This window comes from Dromiciops gliroides, chromosome 1 (assembly GCF_019393635.1).
Source record: "Dromiciops gliroides isolate mDroGli1 chromosome 1, mDroGli1.pri, whole genome shotgun sequence".
Taxonomy (NCBI): Eukaryota; Metazoa; Chordata; class Mammalia; order Microbiotheria; family Microbiotheriidae; genus Dromiciops; species Dromiciops gliroides.
In genome coordinates this window covers 385,581,090-385,603,275 of record NC_057861.1, presented here as the reverse complement: position 1 = coordinate 385,603,275, position 22,186 = coordinate 385,581,090, and the positions used below count along the sequence as shown (strand labels likewise).

At 36.8% G+C, this 22,186-nt stretch overlaps 1 protein-coding gene across 2 annotated transcripts in view; it reads right to left on the bottom strand.

Annotated features, from left to right (window-relative positions):
• Window positions 1-22,186, bottom strand: part of ZCCHC2 (zinc finger CCHC-type containing 2) — an 89,475-nt gene that overhangs the window by 25,238 nt on the left and 42,051 nt on the right. The window contains exons 7-8 of one of the 2 annotated variants that reach the window (XM_043964881.1): window positions 15,982-16,065; window positions 15,180-15,237 (exon numbers count right to left, since the gene is read on the bottom strand). In XM_043964881.1, coding sequence (XP_043820816.1) covers window positions 15,180-15,237; window positions 15,982-16,065 — 142 coding nt within the window. The remainder of the gene's footprint in view (window positions 1-15,179; window positions 15,238-15,981; window positions 16,066-22,186) is intronic. The other variant, XM_043964882.1, reaches the window with a different exon arrangement.

Here is a 22,186-nt window from a genome sequence, read left to right as displayed (position 1 = left end):
CTTATCATGTATCTCTGGAGTCTATACATATGAGCATTACCAACACAATCACCAAAAACAAACCAACAAAAAACCTGGCAAGTATGAGTTAAGTTCTTCACTGGAGCCATTTCACTCATGTAGAAATAATGTTTTATTTCACTATTTCTTTAGGATTTCATTCTATGCATTAGCTTCTACTATTCCTTTTTTTTTCTCCCCAAGATAAAAAAAAAAGTGAATGTTTCACAAAGGGCTGTACTAGGCACTACCAAGATCCCTTCATTCCCTAATTCTTTGATTCTATGAAATAACCATGTTTAAAAGTAAAGGTAACTCAAGGACTATAATTTTCAATATTTATTATATTAAAAGAATCTTTCCTGGATGAGGGAACAAACACAATTTTGATATGAATCACTCTTCAGATAATTGCATGGCCTACAAAAGAAAATACACTGAATGATTTAATTAATTTCAGCTTGGAATTCTAGAGGTGAAAATTCACTGCATTACTCTAGCTAGCACTAACAAAAACTGAAAAGAATCGAAGTTAGGCTCTTATTTTCCCCAGGTTTACTAACTCAAACTCAGACAACATATGCTATTGCCACAAAAGGATAACTGAAGGGATAATTATTCCATTCTTCAAGAAATCTACTTCTTTCATGACATTTTCTTTGCCTAAGTAATTAATTTGTTAATGATTATCAACATATATTTACTCTTACAACCTGTAGTTCAGCAACAAGTGGAAGGGAAAGGTTTGAGGGTTTTTCCCTTATATTTTTAAAAATAAGTTTCACGAATTCTTGGTTTTTACATCATAGGTTATCTCCCCCATTATCTGTGACTTCATAGAATGTACAAGTTAAGCCAGCCAACAAATGAATACAGCAACATCTAACAGTGTATACACAACAATAGTTGCATACACTCTCTAATTTCAGGTCTTTGGGTTCTTAGACATTCTGAAGAGGAAATCTGTCCTCTGGAATCAATCTTTGTCATTATCTAGCACCTAGGTTCAGCTGTTTTTATTATATTATTTTAGTAACTGTGGATAGTTTTCTCTTGGTTCTGCTCTTTGTATTCTTCATCAGTTCATACAAAACATCCTGTATTTCTCTGAAGTCCTCACATTTCTGATGTATGGTGATAGTGCCTATTGAACATTTTAAACTGTATGTCCCATAGGCATGTCAAACTCAGCATGTCCAAAATGCAACTTTTAATTCTCTTTCCCTGCAAACACATCCCAGTTCTGAACTTCCCTGTTATTGTCAAGGACATCACTATTCTTCTAGTCATCCAGGTTCACAGACTTGATGTCATACCTATTTTTTTTTTCACCTCACATGTCCAGTCAATTACCAAATCTTCTCATTTCTTTCTCAAAAATATCTCTTGCATTTTCTCTCCATCACCTCCCTCTTCCATTCACAAAGCTGCTACTGTAGTTCAGGCCCTCATCATCTTTCAAGAGGACTCCAAAAATAGCCTTCTAATTAGATTCTCTACCTCAAAAGTCTCTCTCCACTCCAATCCATCTTCCATACTTTGCCAAAGTAATTTTTCTAAAGTGCACATCTGACTATGTCAACCCCTCTTTAATGAGCTCCAATGATTCCATATTACCTTGAAGGTCAAACATGAACTTCTCTGCTTGGCATTTAAAGCTCATCACATTGTGGCCCTTTCTAATCTTTCCCATCTTTTAACACCTTTCTTCATGCAATTTACAATCTAAATCTACTTGTTCCTCACACACACACTGGTCCCTCTCCTGTGTCTATGTCTTGGCACTGCCTAACCCCCATGCCTGTGATGCTTTCTCCTTATGTCTAACTCTAAGAATTCTTGGCTTTAACACTATATTCAAATCCCTTCCTGGTCCACCCAGCTGTTAATGCAGTCCCTTCTAAGCCTATCTCCCATCTACTCTGTACTGATTTTCTATGTACTGATGTACATATGTGGTTTTCTCCCATTAGAATGTAAACTCTTGAAAGCAGTGATGGATTTTGCTTTTTTATTGCAACCTCAGAGCTTGGCATAATGCCTGGTATATATAAAGTGCTTAATGAATTCATGATGACTGAATAATCATGCAGTAACATTACATTCACATACTATAATTTGTTCAGCCATTCCTTAATCAATGGACACCTATTCTGTTTCTAGTTTTTTACTTTTACAAAAAGTATTATTCTGAATATCTAGTGTAAATGGAATTTATTTGCTTTTGACATCCTTGGGGGTATATACCCCGTAATATGGGTGTATCCAAGGGTGAGAACAATTTAAATAACTTTTCTCATATAATTTGTCTTTCTGGAGTTTGGGGTTTTGTAAAACTCAAATATTTAATTGCCTTTCAACCCTTAAGCATTTATCTAGCTTTCAGCATTTACTACACATCTATCGTTGTGCCCTTGCTATATGTAGAAAGAGCTGTACAGCAGCAAGTAAACAGAGTGGAAAAAACACAGTTGCTTATAAATAATTCTTTACTTTTTTCTAAGATGACCTTGGCCATCCTGGGAAAAGAGTAGAAGTGAGGAGGGGATAGAATAAATTAGCACTCTAAAATTGATTAAGAAACCAAACCAATTGCTAGGTCCTTCCAGGTTCTTTAAGTCCATCAAAGGAATGGCTAATGAGAATTTAAAATGTCAAATGGCAGTCACTGTGAACCAGCATGGGTTCACTAAGAACAAATCATGACAAACTAACCTTATTTCCTTTTTTGACAGGGTTACTAGACTGGTAGACCAGAGGAATACTGTAGATATAGTAAATCTGGATTTCAGCAAGGCCCTTGGCAAATTCTCTCATTATATCCTTGTAAAAAAAATGGGGAGATGTTGATTGGACAATATAGTATAGTCAACTGGACTAAAAGCTGGTTTAACAACCAGATCTTAAGAGTAGTAGACCAGTGGCAACCTAAAAGAATACCACATGACCATCTCTGGTCTGGTCTTATGTTAAAATATCAATAACTTGGAAGAAAGCAGTGAATGATAAAAAAGAGAAGAGAGAAAGCTAATGCTTTAGATGACAAAATAAAAATGTAAAAGTTGGGCCAAATCTAATGAGAATTTTAGAAGAATACAGTCCTATTTTTTCCTTTTTTTTAGTCAGCAGCAAGCTTTAAGTCAACAATGTGACAAAATGTCCCTCAAAAAATGAACACAAATATTAGGTGCATTAATAAAAGTTCTCCCTCCTGGAACAAGCCATATTGTGGTAGGGGGAAGCCAGGTGGCACAGTGGATAAAGCACTGGCCCTGGCATAAGGAGGATCTGAGTTCAAATCTGGCTTCAGACACTTGACATTTACCAGCTGTGTGACCCTGGGCAAGTTGCTTAACCCCAATTGCCTCACCGGAGGAGGAGAAGAAGAAGAAGGAGGAGGAGGAGGAGGAGGAGGAGGAGGAGAAGAAGAAGAAGAAAAAGAAATGGAGTAACCCTCATAGTCAAATGAGGGGCTGGGCCCTTTGGCCCAGTAATACCACTACTATGCTTGTATCCCAAAGAGATCATAAAAAGAGGAAAAGGACCCAAATGTCCAAAAATATTTATAGCAACTGTCTGTGGTGGCAAAGAATTGGAAACTGAGGGGCTGCCCATCAATTGGGGAATGGCTAAACAAGTTGTGGTATATGAATGCAATGGAATACTATTGTGCTATAAGAAATGATGAGCAGGCAGATTTCAGAAAAACCTGGAAAGATTTAAGTGTACTGATGTTGAGTGAAGTGAGCAGAACCAGGAGAACATTGTCCACAGTAACAGCAACATTGTGTGATGATCAACTGTGATAGACTTAGCTCTTCTCAGCAATACAATGATCCAAGACAATACCAAAGAACTCAGGATGGAAAATGTTCTCCACATCCAGAAAAAAGAACCGTGGATCTGAATGCAGACTGAACCATAATGTTTCTACTTTTGCTTTTGTTTTTTCTTTTATGAGGTTTTCCCCTTTTGTTCTGATTCTTCTTTTACAACATGACTAATGAAGCAACGTGTTTAATGTGATTATACATATATAACCTATATAAGATTGCTGTCTTGAGGAGGGGGGAGGGAAGGGAGGATGGGAAAAAATTTGGAACCAAAACAAAATTTGAAAACAAACATTGAAAACTATTTTTATATGTAACTGGAAAATAATAAAATACTTTTATAATTTTTTAAAAAAATTAAATTTAAAAAAATTTAAAAACACACAAATAAGAGGGTAAGAAAAGCAGTATAAACTAAAAAAATTACAGAATGATATCTGTTTGAATCTAAGGAAAATCCTTTCACCAGACCAGCTTGGACAGATCTGGGGAGACAGTGAAGGATAGAAGGGTCTGGTCTGCTCTGGCCCATGGGATACATGGCATACATGGGATAATTTACTGGGGCATGGTTGGGGCAAGGAGATATTGACAAAGGAATGTGTGATTGGCCCTGTTCTGTTAAAATAGTTTTAACAATAATTTGGATAAAGTGCTGGACGGCAAGCTCATTAAATCTGCAAAGGACACAAAGTTGGAAGGAACAGTCAACATGTAGATAGAGTCAAGATCCAGGATCTTGACAGGCTAGAATAGAGGTGTCAAACATGGCCCATAGGGCCAAAAAACTTCTGAGTACTGCCTGAACCAGATTAAAATGTAATAGGAAATTTAAATAAAATGATAACAAAATAAAACATAAATAATATTACATTTTAAAACTCAATCATTATGTGGCCCATAATGATCCTTAGGTAAGGATTAGTGGCCCCTATTTCTATTTGAGTTTGACACTGCTAGGCTATGACATTTTAGCCTTAACCTAGTAAAATGTAATTCAACAGAGTAAATGTAGTCTCAGACCTCAATTCCTTGCTCCCCTTCTCCCCCACCCCTTCCACCAATCAACTTCACAGGTATAAAATAAGGAAAAACAATTAAACAGCCTATCTAAATTAAAACCAAAACAAAAACTGGGGTTTTTGGTGGAGTGTAAGTTGAATGAATCTGCCCTGTGATGTAAAGCCAAAAAAAAGCTAATGGGATCTTAGAACACATGAAAAGGGGCAGATCTAAGAAGCAGGAAGTGATGATTACACTTTGTTCTGCTCCTATGAAGCCCAACCTGATGCTGTGTGTTCAGTTCCAGATGCCACAATTTACAAAGGACACGGGTGAGCTAAAGAGCATCCAGGAGAAAAACCAGGACAATGAGGAGCTTTGAGTCCATGTCACATGATCAGCTGAAGGAACTGAGGATTGTTTAGCCTTCAATTACTAGCAGGCTGCTGTCAGGTGGAAGAGATATTAAACTAGTTACGTTTGGCCCCAGAAGACAGAAACAGGAACAACTGGTAGAAGTGGCAAAAGGATCAATTTAGGTCTGATGTCAACCCAAGGTGGGGGGAGGGAATGTACACATACAACTTTGTAACAATGAGAGCTGCCATAAACAAACTGGCCTGATATGGAAGGTCCCCTTCCCTAGGTCATCAGCCAGGGTTATATGACCATTTATCCAAAAAGCTGCAATAGTGATTCCTTTGAAAGGTCTAACCTAGACAGATTGCCACTGAGGTCCCTTCAAAATCTCCAATTGTGATATATATATATTTTAAAACATGGGATAGCTTATTTGGGCATGGTTGGGGCAAGAGGATATTCAGAAATGGAGGTGATTTTTTAAAAAAGTCACCAAAAAGTATATTAAAATTAAAAAAGAATTATGTTAAGAATAAAGTTAGTCATCGTAATGCTATAGTATGAAATGCTTAGAACCTTTTCTAAACATGTGTTCAATTCTAGGCACAATACTTTTGGAAACACAAACTAGAATGTTTCTAAGAAGTAGCCAGGAGAGTGTGGAAACTCAAATCCATTCCATGAGGATCAGTTATAACAACATTTTAAATCTGGAATGAGTAGACAACAAGGGTAGAATAGCGGTCTTGAATTACTTTTAGGGATAGTATGTGTGTTTTATTTTTTGTTTTTGCAGGGCAATGAGGGTTAAGTGACTTGCCCAGGGTCACACAGATAGTAAGTGTCAAGCATCTGAGGTTGGATCTGAACTCAGGTTCTCCTGAATCCAGGGCTGGTGCTTTATCCACTGTGCCACCTAGCTGCCCCTTAGGGATAGCATGTGAAAGGGAATTCTGGTTTTACTTCACTCCAAAGGACAGAACTAGGAACAGTGTGTTAGATTCTTGCTTGATAAGGAAAAACTTCTTAACGATTCCAGCTATTGTGAGATGGTTTGCCTCCAAAGATGAGGCTGAATAATCAATTTTTAGAGGCACTATAGAGATGACAGCCTCAGGCAAGAACTGGACTAGCATCTGGGGTGTCTTTCAACTCTCCATTATGTGATATAATTTATAGGTCTTGGGTTAAACTAAATGTGTTAAGTAAAAAAAAAATAACAAAAACAAAACAAAGGAGCATCTTTATTTCTTTTTATAGGCTATCTGTACCACTGCTTTCCATCAGTACACAAAAATCAATAAAAGTATGCTACAAGGGTCAATGTAAGATTAGCTTTTTCAGGATTATACTAACATTTCACTTACAGAGTAGTATTCATGCTTGAATAATGCAGAAAAGTTTGTAATACATTTTAGAAAAACCCTTATCAAAAATGGTTAACCAAAAGAGAAAGGAGATCAATGAATTGGGCATGCAACTTAAAAAGCTAGAAAACAAATTAAAAATCCCCAATTAAATACTAAATTAGAAATTCTGAAAATCAAAGGAGAAATTAATAAAACTGAAAGCAAGAAAACTATAGAATTAATCAATAAACTAAGAGCTGGTTTTATGAAAAAAAAAACCCAATAAAATATATAAACCATTGGTTAATTTGATTAAAAAAAAGAAAGAAGAAAACCAAATTACCAGTAATAAAAATGAAAGGGGTAATTTCACCACCAAATGAAGTGGAAATTAAAGTAATAATTAGGAATTATTTTGCCCAACTGTATGCCAATAAATTTGACAATCTAAATGAAACAGATAAATACTTACAAAAATACAAACTGCCCAGGTTAACTGAAGAGGAAATAAATTCCTTAAATAAGCCCATATCAGAAAAAGAAATTGAACATGCCATTAATGAACTCCCTAAGAAAAAATCTCCAGGGCCAGATGGGTTTTCAAATGAATTCTACCAAACATTTAAAGAACAATTAAATCCAATATTATTCAAAATTATTTGGAAAAATAGGTGAAGGAGTTCTACCACATTCCTTTTATGGCACAAATATGGTATTGATACCAAAACCAGGCAGAGCAAAAACAGAGAAAGAAAATTATAGACCAATTTCCCTAATGAATATTGATGCTAAAATCTTAAACAAGATATTAGCAAAGAGATTACAGCAAGTGATCACCAGGATGATACACTATGACCAGGTGGGATTTATACCAGGTATGCAGGGCTGGTTCAACATTAGGAAAACTATCAACATAATCAACCACCTCAATAAGAAAACTAACCAAAATCATATGATTATCTCAATAGATGCAGAGAAAGCTTTTGACACAATACAGCACCCATTCCTAATAAAAACAATAGAGAGCTTAGGAATAGGTGGTGCTTTCCTTAAAATAATAAGCAGTAATCTACCTAAAACCATCAGCAAGCATTATACGTAATGAAGACAAGTTATAGGCATTCCCAATTAAGATCAGGGGTGAAACAGGGATGTCCATTATCACCTCTACTATTTAATATTGTACTAGAAATGTTAGCTTTAGCAATCAGAGAAGAAAAAGGAATTAAAGGAATTAGAATAGGCAAGGAAGAAACAAAACTATCACTCTTTGCAGATGATATGATGGTATACTTAGAGAATCCTAGAAAATCAACTCAAAAATGACTTGAAACAATTAACAACTTTAGCAAAGTAGCAGGATATAAGATAAATTCACATAAATCATCAGCATTTCTATACATGACCAACAAAGTCCACCAGCAAGAGATAGAAAGAGAAACTCCATTTAAAGCAATGGTAGACAATATAAAATACTTGGGAGTCTACTTGCCAATACAAACCCAGGAACTCTATAAAAACAATTACAAAACACTTTTCACACAAATCAAATCAGATCTAAATAACTGGAAAAATTTCAACTACACATGGATAGGCCTAGCTAATATAATAACAAAATTCATCTGGAAAAACAAAAGGTCAAAAATATCAAGGGAAATAATGAAAAAAAAATGCACAGGAAGGTGGGCTAGCTGTACCAAATCTAGAGCTCTACTATAAATCGAGAGTCATCAAAACTATCTGGTACTGGCTAAGAAATAGAGTGGAGGACCAATGGAATAGGCTAGGCACAGGAGACACAGTAGTAAATGACATTAGTAATGTACTGTTCGATAAACCCAAAGACTCCAAGCTTCTGGAATAGGAACTCAGTATTTGACAAAAACTGCTGGGAACACTGGAAGATAGTATGGCAGAAATTAGGCATAGACCAACATCTGACACCTTATACTAAAATAAGGTCAAAATGGGTACATGAATTAGACATAAGAGGTGATACCATAGGTAAATTAGGAGAAGAAGGAATAATTTACCTTTCAGATTTTTGGAAAGGAGAACAGTTTATGACCAAAGAAGAGATAGAGAATATTATGGAATGCAAAATGGATGATTTTGATTACATTAAATTAAAAAGGTTTTGTACAAACAGAAGCAATGCATCAAAAATTAGAAGGGAGGCAGAAAGCTGGGAAATAATGTTTATAGCCAGTACTTCTGATAAAGGCCTCATTTCTAAAATATATTGGGAATTAAATCAAATTTATAATACTCCAAGTCATTCCCCAATTGAGAAATGGTCAAAGGATATGAACAGGCAGTTTTCTGATGAAGAAATCAAAGCTATCTATTGCCATATGAAAAAATGCTCTAAATCACTATTGATTAGAGAGATGCAAATTAAAACAACTCTGAGGTACCACCTGACACCTATTAAATTGGCTAATAATGACCAAAAAGGAAAATAATAAATGTTGGAGAAGCTGTGGAAAAATTGGAACACTAATGCATTGTTGGTGGAGTTGTGAACTGATCCAACCATTCTGGAAAGCAATTTGGAATTATGCCCAAAAGGCTATAAAGCTGTGCATACTCTTTGACCCAGCAATACCACTTACTATTGGGTCTTTTTCCCAAAGAGATCATAAAAAAGGGAAAAGGACCCACATATACAAAAATATTTACAGCTACTCTTTTTGTGGTGGCAAGGAATTGGAAATTGAGGGGCTGCCCATCAACTGGGGAATGGCTGGACAAGTTGTGGTATATGAATGTAATGGAATTCTATTGTGCTGTAAGAAACGATGAGCAGGCAGATTTCAGAGAAACCTGGAAGGACTTACATGAACTGATGATGAGTGAGATGAGCAGAACCAGAACATTGTACACAGTATCATCAACATTATGTGTTGATCAACTGTGATAGACTTTATTCTTCTCAGAAATCCAATGGTACAAGATAGTTCCAAAGGACTTGTAACGATTGGAATGACGCCACCTGCTGGAGACTTACTGTAGAAGAGTTCCACCCATGAAGCGAAGGTCTTTGAGGGCAAGACCAGGAGTCTTTTCTTTGGTGTCAGGAAGTGACGCGGGCTAGTGGGAGGAGGAAGGAAGAGACTGGCGCTCGCTCTGGGGCTCTTTCCTTTGGACTCTGGTGGAGAGCGGAGCTAGAAATGTGCTCTCCCTTTAACAGATAGGAATCTAGGCCTTTCTCTCTCTTTACCAAATTCTTATTCTCCTTAATAAGTGCTTAAAAGTCTAACTCTTGCTAAAGCTTATAATTTATTGGCGACCACTCATTAGATATTTTAGACAGACTAGCTAGAATTTTAGCCCTTAACAGACTCATGATGGAAAAGGCTCTCCAAATCCACAAAAAAAGAGAAAGAAATGTGGAATACGGATGCAGATTGAACCATAATATTTCTTTTGGTTTTGGTGCTGTTGTTTTTCTCTTTTGAGGTTTTTCCTTTTTGCTCTTATTTTTCTCTTATAACACAACTAATGCAAAAATATGTTTAATGTTATTGTACATATATAACCTATATCATATTGCTTGCTGTCTGGGGAGCAGGGGAGGGAGGGAAAATAATTTGAAACTAGAGATCTTATAAAAACAAATGTTGAAAACTATCTCTACATGTAACTGGAAAATAATAAAATACTTTCATAATTTAAAAAATAAAATAAAATTTTTTTAAAAAGTTAAAAAATAATCTTGTATGGGGGGGTGGAGCCAAGATGATGGAGGAAAGACAGTGACTTGCCTGAGCTCTCCTCAAGACCCCCTCCAAATGCCTTCAAATAATGCCATAAGACAATTCTTGGAGCAGCGGAACCCACAAAAAGAATGCAATCGTTTTCTAGCCAAAGACAACCTAGAAGGTCAGCAGAAAAGATCTGTTGTACCGGGGTAATAGTGGAGTGCAACCCAATACAGGCTGCGAAGTAGCAGACCCAACCCCAGTGCAGACCCGGCCTCAGCCACAGCAAACCAGGAGTAGGCCTTGAGAGCCTCTGAATCGGCAGCAACAGCAGTAACTGATTCTGGAAATCAGCCCAGAGACAGTAAAGAGGTCGAAAAATTGGCCAGAAGGAGATTACAGGGATCTCTGCCCATACTCAGATCCAGGTCACGGTCTTGGGTGGTGGTCCCAGGCAGGGGAGGAGCACAAGCACACTGGGGCTTGCAGCCACAGTGGAGCAGGAGTTCATTCATAGTTCCAGGGCAGAAAAGCAGGCCTGCGGTTGCTTGCAGACCAGAGCACAGGCCAGGAGAGTGGTAATATACCTTTCCTTAAATCATACTACCTTGGAAGAACGAAAAACTTACAAATCCCTAGAAATATCTCTGAAAACAGCTGCACAAACACCCTGAAGCTTGGGACAGTGTATCCTCCACCCTGAAAGCAGTACCCCACTCTAACAGAGTTAAAAGTCAAGAAATAGGCTAGGAAAATGAGCAACCCGGAAAAAATGCTGACCCTAGAAAGTTTCTATGGTGACAAGGAAGATCAAAATACATCCCCAGAAGAAGATAAAGTCAAAGCTCCTATATCCAATGCTTCCAAGAAAAATATGAATTGGTCTGTGAGAAAATAATGGGTTTTGGGGGTGCTAGAGGCCCCCTACTTGAGGACCTAATTCTGGAGCCTTGCCTACCTCTTTTAAGACCAGCCCAGAGTCAGTGAAGTTGGACCTTGGACCCTGAATAGGGACAATAGAGATTAAAACCACACCTACTTGAAAGCCTTTCCCCTCAGAGAATCTGTCCTCTGGACTCTGACCTCAGCACATACTGTTCATTTTAATATGGACCACTCTTAAGTCCAATAAACCAATTGATTTGAATGATGCTATGCAATTACCTTTGAGCAGTGTGTAAGGGCTGCCTCTCCTCCAGACTGGAGGGAGCTTATGCTCTCTGACTCACTCTCTTGGCTGGGACGCTGGAGGGGGCAGCCATGTGGCCCCCTCACTCTCTCACTATCCTAGGTAATGTAGGGCTTCTGAACTTTGGAAGGCATATGCTTTCTCTTTACTAACATTTAATATGCTTTAATAAATGCTTAATGTCAAAGACTGGTGCTAGAGCCTCTAACTTATAAGTAGCAATATATTAGAAACCCCAGCTAAGTTCCCTAAAACCTAGAACAAAGATAGGCACTCCCATGTATTTTCAAATGACACAGGTCTCGGGCCACAGAAGGACTCAAAAAGGACTTTGAAAATAAAGTAAAATAGAAAGGGAAATGAGAGTGATACAAGAAAATCATGAAAAACAAGTCAACAGGTTGGTAAAGGAAACACACAAAAAAAATACTGATGAAAATAACACCTTAAAACACAGACTAGGTTGAATGGTAAAAGAGCTACAAAAAGCCAATTAGGAAAAGAATGCCTTGAAAAGCCAAATTGGCCAAATGGAAAAGGAGGCACAAAAGCTTTCTGAAGAAAATAACTCCTGAAAATTGAAGATTGAGCAAATGGAAGCTGATGACATTATGAGAAATCAAGAAACAATAAAGCAAAACCAAAAGAATAAAAAAATAGAAGGCAACATGAAGTATCTCCTTAGAAAAACAACTGATGGGCAGCTAGGAGGTGCAGTAGATAAAAGCATCAGCCCTAGATTCAGGAGGACCAGAGTTCAAATCTGACCTCAGACAGTTAACATTTACTAGTTGTGTGACCCTGGGCAAGTCACTTAACCCTCACTGACCTGGGGGAAAAAAAAAGAAAAGAAAAACAACTGACTTGGAAAATAGATCCAGGAGAGATAATCTGAAAATCATTGGACTACCTGAAAACCATGAAAAAAAAAAGAGCTTATACATCATCTTCCAAGAAATTGTCAGGGAAAACTGGCCTGATATTTTAGACCAGAAGGTAAAATAAAAATTGAAAGAATCCACCGATCACCTCCTTTTTAAGAGATCCTAAAATAAAAATTCCCAGGAATATTATAGCCAAATTCCAGAGCTCCCAGGTCAAGAAGAAAATATCACAAGCAGCCAGAAAGAAACAATTCAGGTATAGTGGAGCCACAGTCAGGATAACACAAGATTTAGTAGCTTCTACATTAAAGGATCAGTGGGCTTGGAAAATGATATTCCAGAGAGCAAAGGAACTGGGATTACAACCAAGAATCACCTACCCAGCAAAACCGAGTATAATCCTTCAGGGGAAAAAATGGAAATTCAATTAAATAGAGGACTTTCAAGGCATTCGTGATGAAAAGACCTGAGCTGAATAGAAAAATATGACTTTCAAATACATCATAAGGGATATTAAAAGGTTAAACTGTTTACATTCCCACATAGGAAGATGATACTTGTAACTCATAAGAACTTTCTCATTATTAGGGTAGTTGGGTGGAGTATACTTAGAGGGCACAGGTGTGAATTAAGTTATGAAGGGATGGTATCTTTAAAAAAATAAAATTAAGAGAGGAATGCGTTGGGAGAAAGGGAAATGGAGAGGTGAAATGGAATAAAGTATGTCACATAAAAGAAGCAAGAAAAAGCTTATAGAGTGGAGAGGAAAATGGGGGAGGTGCTGGGGAGTAAGTGAACCTTACTCTCATCAGAATTGGTTCAAAAAGGGAATAATATACACACTCAATTGGGTACAGTAATCTATTTTACCCTTCAGGAAAATATGAGGTGAAGGGGATAAAGGCGGGGGCAGGGGGAAGTGATAGAAGGGAGAGCAGACTTGAGGAGGGGGCAGTCAGAAGCAAAACACCTTCAAGGAGGGAAAGGGTAAAAAGAGATAGAGAATAATAGGATGGAGGGAAATTCAGTTAGCAATAGTAATTGTGGAATGATGAGTAGGATACTCTCAGAAAAACCTGGAAAGACTTACATGAGCTGATGCAAAGTGAGATGTACTGTATACAAATTAACAGCAATATTGTAAGATGATCAACTGTGAATGACTTGGCTATTTTCAGCAAAGCAATGATCCAAGACAACTCTGAAGGACTTATAAAAAATGCAATCCATTATCTCCAGAGAAAGAACTGATGGTGTCTGAATACACAATGAAGCATATTTTTAGTCTCTTTTTCTTAAGTTTGTCTGTTTTCTGTTACAAACTGATTAATCTTAAAATGTTTTGCATGACTACACATGTATAACTTAAAAAAATAAAATTAGCCACCTGACCAAAAAAAGAATAATCTTGTATTATCTGGAAAATTCATTCATGTGGAAAGGTAATTTTCTAAGATAATTAGATAAATAAGACATTATTGTACTTGCTTTTCATAAATTACACTTCTTTGAGGGGTAAAAGGATATTTTAAAGGTTTCTTTTAATGGAAATTATACTTAAATTATAGATATAAAGATAATAGAGATTTTCCCCATAAACGGCAAGGAGAAATCAACAGCCTTATCTCCTCACTTTAATAGTCATATCTGAAAACCATAAAAGGGGAATTTAATGAGATCAAGACATGGTCCCATTTGATAGCTTGTACTTCTCTGAATTTTTCCCCTTTTAAAGTATACCAGGGCTAAAGTAATCTGAAGGACTATATAAATGAACAAATGCTTACTTTTTCAGAACATCTAACTCTAATGTTCTGTTGATTATACCAATGACTTCATTGGGAGCACCCTCTAAATAAGCTCCTTGCTACTTGTATAGATCTGCATTTGTTCTGCAACTTAATGTCTTATAAAGTTAACTGGGACATGAAGAGGTTAAGTGATTCCTCTAACCAGTATCTGCAACAGGCATGACAAACTCAAGCCCCCCAAGTCCAGAGCTAGCTCTTTATCTACTACAGTTTTTCATCATTCTTACCAATTTTAAATTGCCAAATTGAAATTTTATATTGAAATTATAGATTTATATTGTAATTGGGGGGGGGCAATGAGGGTTAAGTGACTTGCCCAGGGTCACACAGCTAGTAAGTGTCAAGTGTCTGAGGCCGGATTTGAACTCAGGTACTCCTGAATCCAAGGCTGGTGATTTACCTACTGTGCCATCAAGTTGCCCCCTATGTTGCAATTTTAAAGAATGTAGATCCCTAGGAAAAATAAACTGCCCAATCTATGGCTGGATATGAATATAATAACCAATTCTGGAGAAACAGAATACTGAACTTGCAGCCAGGAGACACCTAAGGTCTTTGGCCACTAACTCTACCTGTATGATCTTAGATAGTCAATTATTTGCTATGATTGTTTCTTCATTTGAAAAAGAAGTGTTCTGGCAGATCTTAGCAGATTTAAAGATTTCATGATTCTATATAAATAACTACCTAATCTTCAGGTTGTTGAATCATCAAGCGAGGTCAAATTAACTGAAAACCCTATTTCTCAATTACCACAAAATGAAGCAAATGGCTATGCAGAGCAGGAATGCATTTAAATTTAGAAGCCATTTTGCCTCAAGTTTAATTCTTGGGGGAAAAATCAGAGTATCATGTTGTCATTCAGAAAATGAGATGGAAACTGTCACAGATCTAGAAAGAAAGGATATATCTATATTATGCTTTTTAGAATTTTGCTCCAAACAAAATATTGTTATTAATAATGATTAAATTGTAACATTTAAACTCACTGGGATATTGATTAAAAGTACATGGAAAAATCATATTTAAAGAAATTTAAGTACTTACTTCACTACAGGACCCTTTCCAGTATGTTTCTTGTGGATTGTTGTGTGTTGTAAAACATCTAAGGGGGAAAAAAAAAAAACCAAAATGCTCATCAGTAACCTAATACACCAAATGCTCCATCAATGACTGATGATGGGAAGAAGAGACAAAGATCATACCAGTTACATGGTCAAGAGGACAGGAGTAACTCCATTTTATGAGCACAATGACCTACTATGTTCAATGTACCTAAACACGGGACATTTCTAAGTTTAAAATTTCTGGGAAAAGCTAGCATGCATATATTCTGAACCCAACTAAAAAAAGGAAAAGGAAGATGTGTCATAAGAAGACCAATGAGGATTTCTAGAAGCAAAATAGTACAATGGGAAAAGGGTCAGTAAGGAAAAGATTTGTGTTCAAATCTTGCCTTTGACCCTCAGAAAGGTGAGGACTGACAAATCACAAACACAGCCTTAGTTTCTTTCTATGCAAAATAAGGAAACTACTACACATAAACTACTATGGTTGTATCAAGGCTCAAATAAGTGGACATGAAAAGCACACTGCAAACCCTGAAGCCCGAAATAAATGTCAGCTAGCACAGCTTTTTTCCTGCTTTTCTTCATATCCTCCTGTGCTAAGCTAAATTCAATGTTCAAACTAATTTCCTTTATAAGCTTTCAAATTTTCAACACTTAGCAATCAACCTTTTGAACCAGAAGCATTAAACTTAAGTTTATCACTTTAAAAAAAGTTATGACTTGTAAGCCAGACTCAATTTCTGCCAATAAATAAGAAAAGCTTCTTTTTCTTTACCCACCTTCCTCCTGACTTGAAGCTTCAGAACTATCCTCCTTTAAGTGTTCTGGTATTTTAGATGCCTTTAAAGAAGACTGCAAATTACCTGCAGGAAATAACCAATTCCATAAAATGTTTTAAGAAAATTAGAAATTTTTAAAAAGAAACTAGGTTTCTGTAGACATAGAAAACTAGAAATTATTCATGTGGGACAGATATATAGAAGTAAAAAGGAAGAATAAAAGACAAAATAGATTTCTACTGGCAATGAACAATCATTTGAAAATGGACTATGTTATCTTGGAGCTTAATGTTGTGTACATAGGTGGTTTAAGAATGCTTCTCTGCACCTAGGTAAAACAAATAATTCCTGAAGCAAAATGAATGTGATGGTAATTTAAGGAGATGGGTTCAGTAGTTAAAGTTCTGGACATGGAGTCAAAAGACAGATCTAAACCATGCCTGACACACTCACTTGCTGTGCAAGTATTGACAAGTCACTTGAGCTCTTTGCACCTCAGTGTCTGCATATACTCTCTCAACTAATGATACCACTAGGTACAGGAGTGAGTAAAAAGGTCAAAGACAGAGAAAGGACCCATACGTAAAAAATATTTATTGGAACACTTTTTGTTTTTAGCAAATAGCTAGAAAAAAATGGATGCCCACCAACTGGGGAATGCCTAGACAAAAGATAAATGAATGTGGTTGAAACATTATGATACTGTAAGAAATGACAAGGAAATCATGGGGTCCGGTGGACATAAGTCTGGTGTTCACTTCAGGAAGACATTGGCAGGTGTTGCCTGACACATTGGGCATGTATCTAGGGGTAACTCACTTAACCTGTCAATACCCTAGGAAACTCTAGGAAATACTCTAAGTTGCAGAGAAGACAATGACTTGCACTAGCAGAGACAATTTTCACACCAGGAGGTTCTCTATACAACAGAAATGACAGACCCAAGCACTATCCCTAGAAATAATAATTTGGATTCAGAGAAACCTAGGAAGATTCAAAGTAACTGATATATAGTGAAGAGTAGAACCAGGAGAAAATACAGTGATGTACAGTGATGGTAGCATGCTTTCTACCCCTTTACAAAAAAATTGATAGAACAGAAGCACAGAATGAGACTTACATTTTCAGAAGTCAATTTTCAGTTACTAATGTGCTTTTTTGTTTTCCTACACTATGCAAATTTGTTATAAGGGAGGATTTGTAGGGTTTTTCTTGGTGGGGGGAGTAGAGGCTAGAAGTTAGTGGTAAAAAATTTTTTTTAATTGCATTAACAGAATTATTGCAAAAATACAATAAATACACAAATAAACATATACAGAAGTTTGGAAAGGGATATAAATAGGGCAATTTTATTACTATCTTAGTAAATTTAATATAGAATCTTTTAAAAAGTAGAAGCAAAGTTCAGTTTCTATAGTCCTTTCTTGTTCATTATATAATGAAATGTTTGTGTTTGTTGATAATTAATTTTACATAAAAAATAAAAACTTATCTTTTCATCTACACTGTCTCTTATACCAAAAGTGACTTAGCTTACTGCCTTAAAATAATTCTTGGATTTAACATTGCAAACCATGGGCTCTGCTTCCAGTCTATAGAAATTCAAATATGTGAAAATTATTTCACCAATTTCCAACAACCTACTGTCTCCACCAAACTGTTCCAAATTAACTATGCCTTATCTACTAAATCCTAAGAAGCTATAAAGACCAAAAGTCATTTCCCAAAGTCAATGTATAGGAACAGTTCTCAAAAGAACTGCAAAATATTAGCAACCACTTGAAAGAATGGTCCAAATCCCTAATAATGAGAAATAAAAATCAAAACAACCTTCAAGCTTTACTTCACAACCTAAAAATTGACAAAGATGACATTGAGAGGAAGAGTCAACAGGCAAACTGGTGCACTGTTGGTAGAACTATGAATTAGTACAACCATTTTGGAAAGCAATATACTGACACCATAAGATAGCCAAATGGTAGGGGCACAGTGTTGCCTGAGAAATTAGGGTGTGCTTCATTATCTATTCTCTGAAACCAAGAGAGGTAGTCAAAATTACTCAGATTTTGACAGATGTCTTGTAATGTCTCTTCCATATTCTTTTCTGGTTATCATAAACACTTTTCTTCTAGTTCTAATTATTTGTATCTTTGAATCAGTTCATAGAAACTGCCATGTTTCTCTGAATTCCTCATATTTGTTCTTATTTTACAAAAATATTTAATTATATTCACATATGCTTTTTTTCCCAGCCCAACTGATGGCACCCACTTTGCTTCTAGATTTTTGCCTATCATAATAAGATGTAGCACCAGGAGTATTTTGGTATGTAATGAATCTTCTGTTTTTTAACTTTCTTGGGGTTTACATGCAGTAAAGGAGTAGCAGATCAAGGAGGGTACATACAGGGAAGGGAAGTGGGAAAAGGAAGGGAATAAGCAATTATATTACCATCTATTACACACCAGGAACTGTATTAAGTGTTTTACAATGATTATCTCACTGAATCCTCACAACAACCCTGTGAGGCAGGTGCTATTACTATCCCCATTTAATGTTGAGGAAAATGAGGTGAACAGAGATTAAGTGACTTACCTAGGGTCACATAGGAAGGTAGATACAGGAAGGAAGTAAACAAGCATTTATTAAGCACTTACGATGTGCCAGACACATAAACAGTTCAGTCACTTTTCTCACATAATTCTAAATTTTCTAGAACTACTGGATTAATTTATAGCTGGACCAATAGTGTAGCATGCCTGCCTTCCTTCCATCCCTCCAACCTTAACAAAAATTTATTTTTTTGTCATCTTTACCAATTTTCTGGGTGCAAAGCTTTTTATATATATATTTCTTTTATGATTAGTGATTTCATGTATTCAGCAAACATTTATTTAAATACCTGTGACCCAAGCACTCTGCTAACCTTTAGAGAAAAAAAAACAAGCTGCTTTCCAATTTTTTTCTCATAGGGAGATGTGATAAGTATCAATAATCATAACATAAAATAAAATAATAAGTGTAAAAGTGTCAGAGACAGAGAGAGGTTGGCAAGGAAGGAGGAAGCAGAACACTACTTTCAACAAAAGAGAAAAAGAGAAGTCAGTCAGGCAAGAAGCAATAAATGAGGGCTTAAATAGAGTAAATGGGAGGTAATTGTAGAAGATAAAGTCTCCTGTAGAAAGTCAAATTTAAAATCAATCTTGAAGAAAACCGAGAGGCAGGTGAGGAAGGAGAGCATCCCAGCCACAGGGGATAGCTAGTACAAAGGCAAAGAGTTAGGAGAAGGGGCACTCTGTGAGGAATAACAAGTAAGCCAGTATGTCTGGATTATGAGAGGCATATGGAAAGGAGTGTGTGCTGAGCACTGTGAAAAGGATAAATCTGAAGCAGAAGTAAGATACAGGTAATCTTTTGTAGGAGTTTGCCTATGGAAGGGATAAGAGAATAAGAGAAGAGCTTGTGGGAAACTTTTTTTTAAGAATAGAGAAGGCTGGGGCAGCTAGGTGGCACAGTGGATAGAGCACCGGCCCTGGAGTCAGGAGGACCTGAGTTCAAATCCGGCCTCAGACACTTAACACTTACTAGCTGTGTGACCCTGGGCAAGTCACTTAACCCCAATTGCCTCACAAAAAAAAAAAAAAAGAAAAAGAAAAAAGAATAGAGAAGGCCTCTGCTTATAAGGAAAGCTTAGGCAAGAAACCAATTCATAAAAAAACCTAAAGTATCAGAGGGGGCAAGTATTGGAAATGGCTAGCCAATGATGAGGACAGGCTTTCTGAATGTGATCAGATAAAGAACACAAGTAGAAGGAATGATCTTGGTCAGATCATTCTTGGTCAGAAGGACCCCCATCTTCTTCAGAAACAAAGGAAGAATCAGAGGATGGTGACTTGTTCTGCAGCGAAGGAGAGAAAACTCATCACAAATGCTCTCAACTAAAGTTAGAGAGAAATACAGAGGTGCCTGGGAGGGGCTGGGAATCAAATGCTCCTTTTTTGGATACAGAGAAAAAGGAAAGACAACAGGAGCTGCAGTTCTGGTGTCAGCTGCGGTCTCTACACACTTGGCTATTCAATAGTTACAATGGGCTGAAGCCCTATGATATCTCTTCGAATAACATTAATGTTCACAAGATATTAAGTCTTCAAATGAATAGGATAAGGCTCTGATAACTGGAATTTATTTGGGAAACAATGACATCAAGAATCCCAAATTTCACAACAAAGGAGTTAAGGTGTTGACGATCCAAGCTCAACAGAAAGACTGTGCCATTCATATATAAATATGACACAGACACTTTATTTTCTAATTTCTTTTGCAAAATGAGGATGATGCAATTTGCAACTGTAGCTCAGTAAAACTCTGAGTGAGTGCTTGGTAAACTGAAGGGCTATATAAATGAGTATTCTTCTTCTTCTACTAAAGTCCTTCTCTGATGCTTCATGATAATATGGAGGTGATCTTGAGTCCTGAAGGTTACCTGAGCATTGTACAAGTTCTAGTAGAAACTAGAAAAGCTTCAATGAGGAGCCCAGGGAGGGACTGTAGGGGTCTTGAATGGACTCATTTGAAAACCAACCTAAGTTTAGAAAGACTCATCACTAAAGGGATGGCCACTAGGAAATTTTTTTTTCCAGTCACAATAAATCACAAAGGCTTTCTTTCTATTAAAGTAACAAGAAGATGGAAGTCTACATTAGTAGAGAGAAGGATGGATGAAATCACAACTCATAAACAGAACGATGGATGGACGAGATAGGGAAGAAGGAATCAGAGGATATCTGAAGGAAATAACATTTGAATTGGATTGTCAAAGAAAGATATAAATTAAACAGGCACCTCAAACTGAATGGACCCAAATGCAAGTCTATATTTTCTCCCAAACATGAGCTTCTTTATGATCATTTATGATCTGTGGTATCAATATCTATCTAGTCTCCCATGTTCAAAAGTGGTTTCTCACCTTTCATATACAGTTATCAAGTATTATGGATTCCATTTCTACAACATTTTCTGATTGGATCTCCTCTATTCTAAATGCCACTACATGCCCAAATGTCCAAATGAACTCTCCCCCACCCCCATAATATCCTAATAACAGGGGTTCCGAACCATATTTCAATCAGACTGATGCAAGAATAATCTTTCTTATGCATAGGTATGGCCATGTCACTCTTTGGCTCAAAAACCTTCAGTAGCTCCCTACTGCTTCTGAGTTAAGTTGAAAGTGCCCTGCCTAGTATTCTAGGACTCCTGGTTGTTGTCCTTCATTTTCGAAGAGGAACAAAATGACATCACTATGTTAGAGCCAAGTCCGATTGTGGCTGATTAGACCAGTATGATCTCAGAATGCTCTACAACAGGTCGGGCACAAATCATCCATGTGAACATTTGGGTTGGATCAGCTTAATCCTATACTATCCTGCCTTAGTCAAAACTAGACAGCTCTTTTCCTCCTTAACACACATTTTACTCAAATGTCACTGTACCTTTGATCAAGTTATTTCTCAAGCCTGAAATGCCCTTCAGCTCTGGTGTTTTTGCCTTCTGAATCCCTACTTATTTTTTAATGTCCAAATGTCACCTCCTTCTCTGACCACTGGGGGGGCTATTGTAACTTTTTGTATTTATTTATTATTGTACATTATAGTTCTCTATAATTTGGGCTCAAATGCCTTTCTCAGACTGTGTCCCCAGTACCTAGCAGAAGGTTCTGCAAATAGATGAAGTTTGGTAAATGGCTGCTATATATATTGGTTGGGAGCCATGATGGAGGGAATTTCAAGTATAGGGAACAGGTGGTAAAGCAAAGCAAAGGTAGGAAGTCTGCAACTTAAAGGCAGCACAACACAAGGCAAGTCACTTAACTTCTGGGCCAGGATTAGACTAAAGCTCTAAGGCGCCTTAAAGCTCTAAATTCTTAAAATTGAAGGTATATACAAAGCATTATAAGTAGTTCACTTTGACAAAGTGCTAGTGGGTACTCAATAAATGTCAATTAATTGAATAAACTTAATATTTTTTTTTCCTGTTTTTGTTTTTTCCAGGTCCGGTGCTCTATCCATTGCGCCACCCAGCTGCCCCCAAATAAATTCAATACTGAAAGAGTGTAAATACACAGATTGTTAAAAACTGAAGATGGGTTGGGATATTTGGAAAGTTCTTCATGTCAGGCACAATATCAATATTCCCCCCAAAATAC